Raw genomic sequence first — 12,481 nt, forward strand, 5'->3', positions numbered from 1 at the left:
CCTGAGGATCTTGTTAAACTGTAGCTCTGACTCAGTGGATCTAGGGTGGGGCACAGGATTCTACCTTTCTACCAGTTTCCCAGGTGCTGCAGCCTACTGAAAAGCTTTGAGTAGCAAAACCTTATACAACAGCATTGTCCCTAACCATGCCTGGCCTTTAAACATCGTATTCTTTCTTCTTTTTCCTTTGATCTTTACGCCAGAAATAATTTAACTTGTGATAGAAAACAGCTTGTCACTGAACCTGGAATTTTTTTGCAGTAAAATACATCAATTAATCCAAAGGCAGACATTAGTCAGTTTTTAAGAAAGTTTGCTGTAATGCTAATACATTGCATATTACACTAACTCATTTTTTTTCTCTACATTGACAATTTGCCCATAATGGAAATTCTTCATGAAATTCACTTACATCATCATCCTCACCACCATCATCATCCTTATCCTTCTTCTTCTTGTCTTTTGGTGGAGGAACAAAGTGGGTCATCTGAATGCAGTCTTCCAGAAAATATTCTGCCAGGGACAATCCAGTCAGGTTAAATACTATCAACTTTCACAATGGAGCAGACCCAAATTCATCTGCTAATTCATAGTTCAAAATTACTTTAATACCCCTACCCCTCTAGTCTGATTCTTCACAAATGCCAAAAAGTTCCAGTAGCAATAACCTTATTTTCCTAATCAAACTCAGTGTTTCCCTCTCTTAGACCTTGAAGGAGGGTGAGATGTCTTTTATACATGTTCCCAGAGCCAGTTGGGGTATCCTCTGTGTATAACATTCAATCAAACATTTATCTATACACTTCCATTGTGTGGGAGTTATACATGGAAAGAAGTAACTTCAATACAATATACCACAGTCCATCCTTCCTCTATCAGTATGCACACACAAAATGGCTTCTGGTTAATCTGAAGAAGGATCTCAATGGAAGATCTCTGGAAGATCTGTTGATCAATTATGCCCGAGATTCTCAGATGGCCCCAGAATGTCTTTATAATCGAAACACCCTCTATAGCCAAAGACTCCCAAAGTGCCAGTCTCATCACATCATATTAAGGGCATATCCTATCAATGTAACTTACTCCTCATGATGTTAAAACTTGATCACCTGTGGTAGTGCCTGCCAAGTTTCTCCACTGTAAAGTTACTCATTTTTCCTTCTTCCCACACTGTAGTCTTTAGAAGTTATTAAACACAGCCCACTCAGGGGTTAGGTAGTTTAGGCCCACTTGTTTGAAAAATGGAGAAACCATTTACACAAATTATTTGAAATTCTTTTGTAAGAAACACTTGTCACTATTCTTTTTATTAAACCACTTATTTACATATCAGTATAGACACACAAATATTTTATATTTTGGTAATCTAATACCATATTATTTTTTTTCCTCAAACTGTTCCAGCCTTGGCCATTGGGAGCTTTCAGGTTGGCTGTGTCCCTTTATCCTCATTGTTATGGGGTTCTTTTAGGCACCTCCTTACTTTAAGGGACAAGATGTTCCAGGCTCATTTTTGTATATTGTTTCATCCTAGAAGCAGCCATTTCTCCAGGAATATCTGGCTCCTTTAGTTGGAGAATGACATTAAAAACAAAATCTGGATGTGGGGCATATCCCTATCTACTGGGTGTCACTGCTTCTACTCCCACTCAGCACACAGAGCTAGAAAAAAATGTGTATGTATACTAACACATGTATCCACACCTATCTATAATTATTTCTATACCTATCCATTTGTATCTCCATTTAGCTAAACACAAGTTCATACTGATCTCTTTGAGTATAATCCAGTACCATATGGTTTGTTCTAGCAATCCCACTTATCCTTAACTTCTCTTTCTAGTAGTAAGAAACTGAGCTCCCACCACTTGCCATCCATTTACTTGTATGTCATTTCCAGTACACATGTACAGCAGTTTTAGAATTAACCTGTACCCCAGTGAATTATACTGGCTTAGCATGCTGGCATAGCCATAACATCACTTCATATCTATCTACACTGTTTCTCTCTTATTTTCATGCCCTTAATTAGAATGTGCCATAATTCTTTTTTTTTCCCCCCACAGCTACCAGATGACTATCCTAGAAAACTGTGATAACAACTCCTAAACACAGTAAAGAAGGCTGGGCGCAGTGGCTCTAGATTGTAATCCCAGCACTTTGGGAGGCTGAGGCAGGCTGACTGCTTGAGTCCATGAGTTTGAGACCAGCTTGGGCAACAGGGTGAGACCTTGTCTCTACAAAATATACAAAAATTAGCCAGGCACGGTGGTGTGCGCCTGTAGTCCCAGGTACTCAGGAAGCTGAGATGGGAGGACTGGTTGAGCCTGGGAGCCAGAGGTTGCAGTGAGCCAAGATTGCACCACTACACTCCAGTCTGGGTGACACAGTGAGACCCCGTCTTAGAAAAACAAAAAGATACTAAAGAACTCTCACTTATCAGAAATACATAACCTTGATATACTTCCCTTAATCTTAATTCAAAATCTAGTTGCTCAGGCTCTAAAAAGCATTCTTAATTTGATCCTGGCTGCTTAAACTTTTAATAGTAATTCCCATAATTACCTATACACCACAGTGATTTCCCTTTGACTATACTTTATAATTTCTTAAAGTTTGGCTTTGTAAGTAAAGGCCTGGAAACTTACTGGATATGCAAACTACTCAAGTAGTAAATGAAACCTGGTCTCACTTCTCAGACTGTACTCACTACTGTATAAAATTACAGACGAGAATCTCCTCAAAAATGCTATGATACATTTGATACTATAATTTGTCCAGTATTTTAAGTATTCTTTAAATTGTAACTCCAATCTCCAGGATTAAGAAAATACAAACCCTATTGCACAAAATATGTTCCTATACCACCCCCACAATATTACCTTGAACTGGGTAAGTCCTCCCATAAACTTCAATGATGGGGCAATTGAAGAAATATTCACAAAACATGCTGGTATCAATAGTAGCAGACATAAGAACAATGCGAACTTCAGGATAAGCCTGAACAACATCACGCAGTACTACCAAAAGGAAGTCAGTCTATTAAAAAACAAACACAAAATTTTTGAAATTACATTAAGTTTATATAACAAGCTATGCCTAAAAGAGTTATACAGCCACAAGACATCAATTAAATTCAGTTTCTTAGATGACTCATAGAAGTGCCAAAATAAAGGACCACGGTGGGTCTTTTATCAATTTTTAAGATAACAATAACAATTTTTAAGAACAGTTGTAGCCTAATAGTTGTGGAGATTAGAAATGAGTGCTATTGGCCAGGCCCGGTGGCTCACACCTGTAATCCCAGTATTTTCGGAGGTCAAGGCGGGCAGATAATCTGAGGTTGGGAGTTCGAGACCAGCCTGACCAACATGGAGAAATCCTGTCACTACTAAAAATACAAAATTAGCCCAGTGTGGTGGCACATGCCTGTAATCCCAGGTACTCAGGAGGCTGAGGCAGGATAATCACTTGAACCCAGGAGGGAGAGGCTGCAGTGAGCCGAGCCATGTTGGCCAGGCTGGTCTCAAACTCCTGGCCTCAAGTGATCCACCCGCCTCGGCTGACTACATTTTTAAATTTTACTTACTTTATGGGAATGCATATTTTATGTTGTCTTGGGATTTCCTTTTTTACATACAACAGCAGTGCTAAGATTCATCCACACATTATTATACTCATCCTTTCTGATGACAGTTTACTGTCCCAGTGTATGAATATATCAGTTAATTCACTTACTCTTACACATATCTGGCTTCAAGATTTACTAATGTGAACATTTGCTACTATGAGCATTCTTGTTCAAGTCTAAACAGGAGTGCTAAACATATCCAAGTTTCTGTAGGTTAAGCGTGGGTATGGAATTGCCAAGCTATAGGGTATGTAACTGCTGAACTTCGGGAGATAATGCTTAACTATTTTTCTAAGTGGTACCATTATTTATATATCCCCATGAGCAGTGGATAAGCAATCCTGCTGATCCACATACTCTCCAACATTTTTAGTGTCACTTTTTATTAAATAAACGTATATAAAGCAGTGTCTTGTTGTGATCTAGATCTATACTTTCCTATTAGTCCCAATGACATTGAGTATCTCCATGTTTATTAGCCAAATGTTTCCTTTTCTATAAAATGCCTGTATTTTTGCTCATTTTTCTACTAAGTTGTTTACTTTCTTACTGATTTGTAGAATTGCTTATATATTCCTAAACTAACATATTGGAATCTTCGAGCTTGTGGTTTTCCTTAAAGTAAGGAAATAACCTTTTGATTAAAAACAAATAACCTTAATTTTAATATAGAATAACATACTGATCTTTTATTTCAAGGTTAGTGCATTTCATGTTTTCAGCAATCCTTTCAGAAGGTCTAAGACTATGCTGCCCAATACAGTAGCATTAATCTGAACTTGTACTCTGTATGTAAAACACACACCAAATTTTGAAGACACCATATGAAGAAAAATAATGCAAAATATCTCAAATGTAACTTTTAAAATTAACTGTGTGTTGCAAATATTTTAGATATTCTGGGTTAAATATGTTTAATTTCACCTTTTCACCTTTTTAAATGTGTTATTAGAAAAATTTAAATTACCTATGTGGCTTACGTAGGACAGCACTTTTGGACAGCACTGTCTAGAAGATGCTTATTTATATTTTTCTATTTTCTACTTCAGTGTTTGAAAAACTCTTTCATGTGTCAACACATTTAAAGTTCTCAATCTATATGGAGTTGATTTTTGTACTTAGTTATGAGGTAGGGAACCGATTTCAACTACTTTGAAATAACCATTAGTTTCCAGTTCCATTTACTTAATTGCTCATTCCCTTTCTCACTGATCTGACATGCCACCACTCTCTCCTAACAATGTTGCATGCAACATATAACATACAATGTGCTTTTGTGCCCTGTCTTATCCCATCTGTCAACTCATGTACCTCACTGTCTCGATTATCTTAGCTTCAAAACAAGTCTTGTTATCTGTAAACCAAGATTCTCTATTCTGCTCTTCTTTAGAAATACGGGCTATTTGGGGCCATAAGTCTATCTTTTTAAGTATTTATAATCACCTCATCAAGTTATATGGAAAACCTTGCTGGGATTTTAATTAGAATTGCATTCAAAATGTGGACCAACTTGAAAATAATTGATATGCTATTAAATTCTTCTACATATAAACGTGGTCTTTTCTTTTTCAGTGTTTTGTGATAAAACTTATTTTTCTTGTAGAGATCTTGCATGTTTTTGTTTATTCTTAGGTACTGAATACTTTGACTACTGCAATGGTATCTTTTTTTGTTTGTTTTTCTAGTTATTTGTGTAAGTATAAAAAATGCAACTGCCTTTGGTATATTAACCTTTTATCCAGCCATACTGTTAAATTCTATTATTTGTAGTAATTGGTCTATAAGTGCACTTGGGTTTTCTATGTAAGGTGACAGAACTAGGTAAGATTTATCTTGAAAGAGAACATGAAAAGTTTCTGCAGGCTGGGCACAGTGGCTCATGCCTGTAAATCCCAGCACTTTGGGAGGCTGAGGCAGGCGGATCACCTGAGGTCAGGAGTTTGAGACCAGTTTGGCCAACATGGTGAAACCCCATCTCTACTAAAAATACAAAAATTACCCAGGTGTGGTGGCAGGTGCCTACCATCCCAGCTACTCGTAGGAGAATCGCCTGAACTCGGGGGCGGAGGTTGCAGTGAGTTGAGATGCAGAAACTTCACTCTAGCCTGGGCGGAAGAGTGAAAGTCCAAGACAAGACTGGACCGGACAAAACCAAACCAAACCGGACCAGACCGGACCAGACCGGGCCAGACTGGGCTAGTCAGGACTGGACCAAACCAAACTGGATCAGACCAAACCGGACAAGACTGGTCAGGACCAGACAAGACTGGTCAGGACTGGGCAAAACTGGACCAAACCAGACAAGACCTGTCAGGACCAGACAAGACCAGACCAAACCGCGGCGAACCGGATAAGACTGGCCAGGATCAGATAAGACAGGACCAGACCGGGCCGAACAGTGTAAGACTGGTCAGGACTGGCCCAAACCGGACAGGACAAGACCTATCTGGACCAGATTAGGCCAGACAGGACTGGACAAGACCGGGCTGAACCAGATAAGACTGGTCAGGACCGGACCAGATCGGGCTGAACCGGATAAGACCGGTCAGGACTGGACCAAACAATACCGGACAAGGTTTCACTGTGAATAGTACACAGACCTCAAGAGACCCATCCACCTCAGCCTCCCAAAGTGCTAGGATTACAGGCGTGAGCCACCGTGCCTGGCCCAGACTTACATCTTAAGTTGCTTAAGCTGACCAAAACTTACTGTTTTAGAAAAATACCAACGATAATCCATGACATTATTCCAGTGTTTGGTATAATTTAAACCCTAAGAACATTGCTACATTAACAAGCAAAGATAACATCAAAACATTTGTCAATTAAGTTAATTAGGAAAAACCTATAAAGTTTCCAAGAGATTATAAAGTACAAAAGAGCAAAAATTTTGCCCTACTGAAAAGTTACATGATTTATAGTCATGATAAACCATCCAAACCAGTCTTATTTGCTTTAGCTTAGTTTTGACAAAACTGAAGATGTTTAACAAAAACAGATATAAAAGTAAGAGGAGAAAATCTTTAAGAAATGCTTTGAGGCCAGGAGGGTGGATCACCTGAGGTTAGGAGTTTGAGACCAGCCTGGCCAACATGGTGAAATCCTCTCTCTACTAAAAATACAAAAAATTAGCCAGGACTGGTGGCAGGCACCTGTAATCCCAGCTACTTGGGAGGCTGAGGCAAGGAGAATTGCTTAAACCCGGGAGGGAGAGGTTGCAGTGAGCTGAGATCGTGCCATTGCACTCTAGCCTAGGTAACAAGGGCAAGACTCCTCCTTCACCTCAAAAAAAAAAAAAAAAAAAAAAAGGAATTAAAATAAGTGTTACAGATTATCATGAGATCTAAAATCCAAATCCTTTTATTAACCTTATTTTTAATTTTATTAAATAGAAAGTACATCAAATAATGTCACATTTCAAGCATAACAGTTAAATTTTTTTTTGACTGTTATGCTTGAAATTTGGAAATTCCCAATCCCTGGACACTACTGATTTTTGTCACCACAGATCAGATTTGCTTTTTTCTAAAATTTCATATGCATAAAATTATATGGTAGGTATGTCTCCTCTAGCTTATTTCTTTTAGAATAATGTTTTAAAATTTATCCATACTGATGGATGAATCAGTACTTTCTTTTTGTGGCTGAGTACTATTCAATTTTATGACTTATGATATTATGAAATATGTATTTTGGTCTTTGACCCCCTTTCCTGGCATACAACTCATAAAATACTTAGAAACTCTGAAGTGATGTCTTGTGTTTGCTAATGATTGACTGAAATTATGGCTGGTAGCCCCTGGGTAACTTCAGGATGGGGGATGGGAAAAGAAAAAAGAAAAAGAAATAAAAAATAGAAATGCTTTGAGTTATCGCTGACAGTTTAAATAAGCATGCTGCTCATGCATTGAAACCTTTGAAAGTCACTATACTACTTACCTTGGATATCATTTCATATCATTTAATTGCATAGCAAGTTGATTTTACACAGTTTTTGTCAAGGACCAAAAGATGGAGAGGTTGGAAATAAATTCTAGTTTCTTCCTAATTTTTGGCATGATTCTCATTAACATCTGAAAAGATCAGAGCTGAAAACATTTAAAAGGACCCTTAATTATAAACATTACAGGCTGGGCACAATGGCTCATGCCTGTAATCCCAGCATTTTGGGAGGCTAAGGCAGGTGGATCACCTGAGGTCAGGAGTTTGATACCAGCCTGACCATCATGATGAAACCCTGTCTTTACCGAAAATACAAAAATCAGTCAGGCATGATGGCGAGCACCTGCAGTCCCAGCTACTCAGGAGGCTGAGGCAGGAGAGTTGCTTGTACACGGGAGGAGGAGGTTGCTGTGAGCTGAGATCGTGCCAATGCACTCCAGCCTGAGTGACAGAGCAAGACTCTGTCTCAAAAACAAAACAAAACAAAACAAAAACAAAAAACCATTATAAAATCTATAATAAACTTCTAAATCAAAGAAAAATGAATCATAAAAATTCCATCAGCTATTTAGTCATAAATCATTAGTTCAATTGCTGAATTATACCAGCTAATACTGCAGTTATACTTTACAACATAGGTCTTCAACTCCATAAGGCTTTCTGTAAAGTTTAACGATAAAGAAAAAAAAAAGATTGAATAATCTCGCTAAAAAATGATTTTCAACATCTTAGTGACTGAAGTTCATGGTTTTGATAATGATAAAAACGGGAAAGGGAAAACAAAGACATTCTACTGATTTCTCTTAGAAATAGCAGAATTAAGTACCTTACTGTACCTCTCAAGTTACTTACATTAATATCTCTTTCATGTATTTCATCTACAATTACATGACTGATTCCTCGAATGCCTGCTTCTAATTTTCTTAGGAGCACACCTTGAAAAGAAAAACAATCAATAAACTATAGAAAAGTTCAAAGTAGTAAATCTATGGACAATTATCTGTATTTCAACTAAGAGACCCCAGCATCATTTTAGAAAATAATCGCATGTACATTTAAACTATTAAAAAGTGATAGTGTACTATGAAATATAGTTTTTTTCACTGATTTTATGATTTCATTTTCTCTAAGTTACAAGATCTAACGGGTATGTCATACTTTCCACGAAGGAAAAAACTGCCAAAAGTTTTATTTAAACAAGAAATCTGAGACTGGCTCATTATTTCTTTCCAGTCATTCTGTTCTGCTATCAAGTTTTCTTCACAACCACAATATAAACCCCAAATGAAAAATCAAAATACATTACTGACCTACAGTACAAAACATTATACTGGCATGAGGACGAGGAAGTATAGACTCAAATCGAACACTGTAGCCACAGCTTTTTCCAGGCTCTTCTCCTCTTTCAAATGCAACTCGCTCTGCCACAGAAACTGCACTGATTCTTCTGGGCTGAGACAGAAAAAAAGAAAAGTGACTTAACAACTACAAAGTTAGATACACTTGTTTATTAGCATTTTTGGATTATTGTAGTAAATCTGTCCTACTGACAGCTGAATAATTAACAGAAACAATAAATGTACAAAAAATACTATTTGATTCTATGGCAGACACTTAAAAAATGTTGTTTTTCATTTTGCATATAAAATGATTCTATAATTTGTCATTGCTGCCAACTCTTAAAATAGTATTCAAAGTGATTTTCCAGTAGGAAACAGGGCACAGCATACGTAGGGGGGTTTGTTTTTGTAACTGATCGCCACACTAAAAACAGTTTTAGAAAATTATTTCACTGAGACCTATGGGAATCAGGAAGGTGAACAACTGCCTTCTTTGCCATATGTACTGTGACCACCTTCTGCTCACTTATTAACTCAGTAATCAAACATTCAATGTACTCTTGCATCAGGTGCCAGAAACTGAAATCACTGTTTTTGATGAGCTCACATAGCAGGAAAAACTGTGTGTACTGCTATTTCCAACAATCAATCTGCACAACTCTAAGGGGGATCTTTTTATGAAAACTCTTCTGAAGTATTCCATGTCTTCTAAGTACAAAAACAATCTTTACTTGGTGGATACTATGAGGACATGCCTAATGTATAGCTACAGAGGTACACGAAGATTTATATACTGCATGCTTTTAAGGTGCCCTGGATTTGATTCTGTCTATAAGTTCCTGATGACAGGCTAGATTTCAGTTCCTTGCTTGTGTATACTATCACCTGGCTTATATTTATCCTGCCCATAAAGATAAAAGATTGAAAACTACTTTGTTAAATACACTGTGTAGAATTTTGGTAGCTTTTACTGATCACTATTTTCTTTGCACTAAACAATTCTTTCAATAATCTTATTTAGCAATGGATAAGGATTTTTCCAGCTATGTCACCATTTTCTTGAATTCCTCTATATTTCATAGAAATTACCAAAGTTCTGAAGGTTCAACTCCTGTAAGTCAGATCAGCTGTTTAAATATCAACACATCTCATACACACGCACTTTCATCCAGAGATTTAATTAGTGAGAACAAAATGAGATACAGACACTGCTCTGCACCTCAGTTACCCTGAAAAATAGCGTTACATGAAAGTATGAGCTCTGTATCTGTCCATCAAAAGAGTTCTACATACTTGAGTCAAGGAATGTGAAAATGTTATTTCACTAAAGGTACAAAATGTAACCACCAAGTTTTCTGCGTCCTTTCAAAAAGTTGCTTGTATTCTACAACCTATCGTCCCCCTTTTCTACTACTGTCTTTCCTATAGTTTTTCTTTTTTTCTCTTCTAACACTTCTACTAACAGCTGGCTTCTAGAAAGACTTAAAATATTAGGATATTTGACTCTTCTGAGGTGTGTTCACATGCTAACTGGTACTCAGAGATTGCTTTGTCACCTTGGGGTTATTTTCAAGTCTACGATCCTTGTGGTTTCCAGATTACTCCTAAACTCAATATGCACAGGAGATGGTCAGTTTCCCAAGCAGTTACCTATTTTAGTTCTTAACTACCCACAAAACACAAACGTCTTAAATCCCAAGGAAGACATGATAGAGGTTTTAAATACTAATACAGGAGGTGCTAAAAAACCATGATCAAAAGCACTTTTTTGCTGAATTTCTCTAAGTACGACTAGAACATTAATATCAAGACAACTATTTCAACAACAAATAAATAAATGACCCCGCAATCTCTTTCCCATATTTTGTATGCTTCTCTGATTTACCAACTTCCGGTTTCCTCAACAGCCCTTGGCTTAAAACAAACAAAAAACATTTAAAATACAAGAGTTTTTCATCCCTAGTTGATTTGACTAGAAATCTGTCATTTTTCTTGAGGGGAGTGTGGCGAAATGCATAAAGTTAAAATATGCATACCCTCTGACCCAACAATTCTATGTCTAGGAATTTAATCCAATTAATCAAAGGAGTATACAAGTATGTTCATCCCAGCACACATATCAAAATATCAGAAACAATCTTTAAGCCCGGTGCGGTAGCTAGCCAATGAATTCCACCATTTTGGGAGGCCAAGGCAGGAGGAATGCTAGAGGCAACGAGTTCAAGACCAGCCTGGGCAACACAGTGAGACACCATCTCTACAAAAATAAACATCAGTTAGGTCTGGTAGTAGAGGCCTCTAGTCCCAGCTACTTGAGAGTCTGAGGCTGGCGAGTTGCTCGGCCCAGGAGTTTGAGGTTGCAGTGAGCAATGATGGTGTGTCCCTGTAATCCCAACAGAGTAAGACCATGTCTCTCAAGAAACAAGAAATTCCTCCCAGGTTCAAGCGATCCTCCTGCCTCAGCCTCCAAAGTACCTGGGACTACCCTGGGGTGCCATCACGCCTAATTAATTTTTGTATTTTTTGTAGAGATGGAGTTTCGCCATGTTGCTCAGGCTGGTCTTTAATTCCTGCACTCAAATAATCCACCTGTCTTGAACTCTCAAAGTGCTGTAATTACAGGCGTGAGCCACCAAGCCTGGCCTGGGTTTTGGATTTTTAAAAAATTATTCTATTCTTAAAATTTCCCAAGGTGTATGTATTACTGTTATAGCACACAAAAAGCAGTAAAAAAAAAAAAAAAAAAAAAAAACTTCTAATTCTTAATTCTTAGCTCATTAGAAATATTCACAGGACAGGCATTTTGTGTGGGATAACAATGCCTAACGTGAGCGTATCAATGAATATTTAAACCTTTCTCAGACTGCACGCCACCTTACAGCGTATGAAGATGCTCTACTTAGCCCTTAAATAATCTACCACTTTTCCCTTGATCTTCTGTGCGTCAATAATTATTTTATATATTCTGCCACAGTGAATAAATACAAGGCAAGGCTCATAGGTAAAACAAGTTCTATCTATACCTGCAGGGCCACTTCTATTATAAGGAATATATACATATTCTATATTCCTCAAATATAAATAAGAATCAAGAACACAGAGACATCTAGAAATCATATTTGTGTAATATAACAGTAAAAACCATGGCAGCAAATATGCCTTATTTATGCTTCAGAATACTAGTAAAATCTTTTCCTGCTGCATTCTAGTAGATTAAAAACACAAGTTCAAAAAGGTTATTTTGCCTAAGGACACATAAATGACTTAAGACTTCAAATTTCCTTTACTCCCAATATAATCCTTTCTCCAATTATTTTACTTTTTATTATTTTAACTATGTTACACTTGGATTACTAAATATGTTAAAAATAAAACAATAACCGACAAAAGTGAGACTAGTTAGAAAGTACCAGTGATGAAAGCAAAGGATATTTTTCCAACAGAAAGTTGGAAGAATAGTTCCAACTATCCTCCAGATATGTGCTTTTAATTTTCATTGCACATATCTGCTTATCTCATTTTCTCTTTAGAATTTTACTACTCTCTTGCCTGGAGTCCAGCCATAGTA

The 12,481-nt window shown here is 37.2% G+C and overlaps 1 protein-coding gene across 2 annotated transcripts in view; it reads right to left on the reverse strand.

Annotated features, from left to right (window-relative positions):
* Positions 1 to 12,481, reverse strand: part of DHX9 (DExH-box helicase 9) — a 49,077-nt gene that overhangs the window by 12,461 nt on the left and 24,135 nt on the right. For both annotated transcript variants that reach the window (XM_002809709.5, XM_054524440.1), the window contains 4 exons: positions 8,884 to 9,025; positions 8,426 to 8,508; positions 2,883 to 3,039; positions 413 to 513 (listed from right to left, as the gene is read on the reverse strand). In XM_002809709.5, the coding sequence (XP_002809755.1) occupies positions 413 to 513; positions 2,883 to 3,039; positions 8,426 to 8,508; positions 8,884 to 9,025 (483 nt within the window). The remainder of the gene's footprint in view (positions 1 to 412; positions 514 to 2,882; positions 3,040 to 8,425; positions 8,509 to 8,883; positions 9,026 to 12,481) is intronic.

Source organism: Pongo abelii, chromosome 1, assembly GCF_028885655.2.
Source record: "Pongo abelii isolate AG06213 chromosome 1, NHGRI_mPonAbe1-v2.0_pri, whole genome shotgun sequence".
In the NCBI taxonomy this organism is placed as follows: Eukaryota; Metazoa; Chordata; class Mammalia; order Primates; family Hominidae; genus Pongo; species Pongo abelii.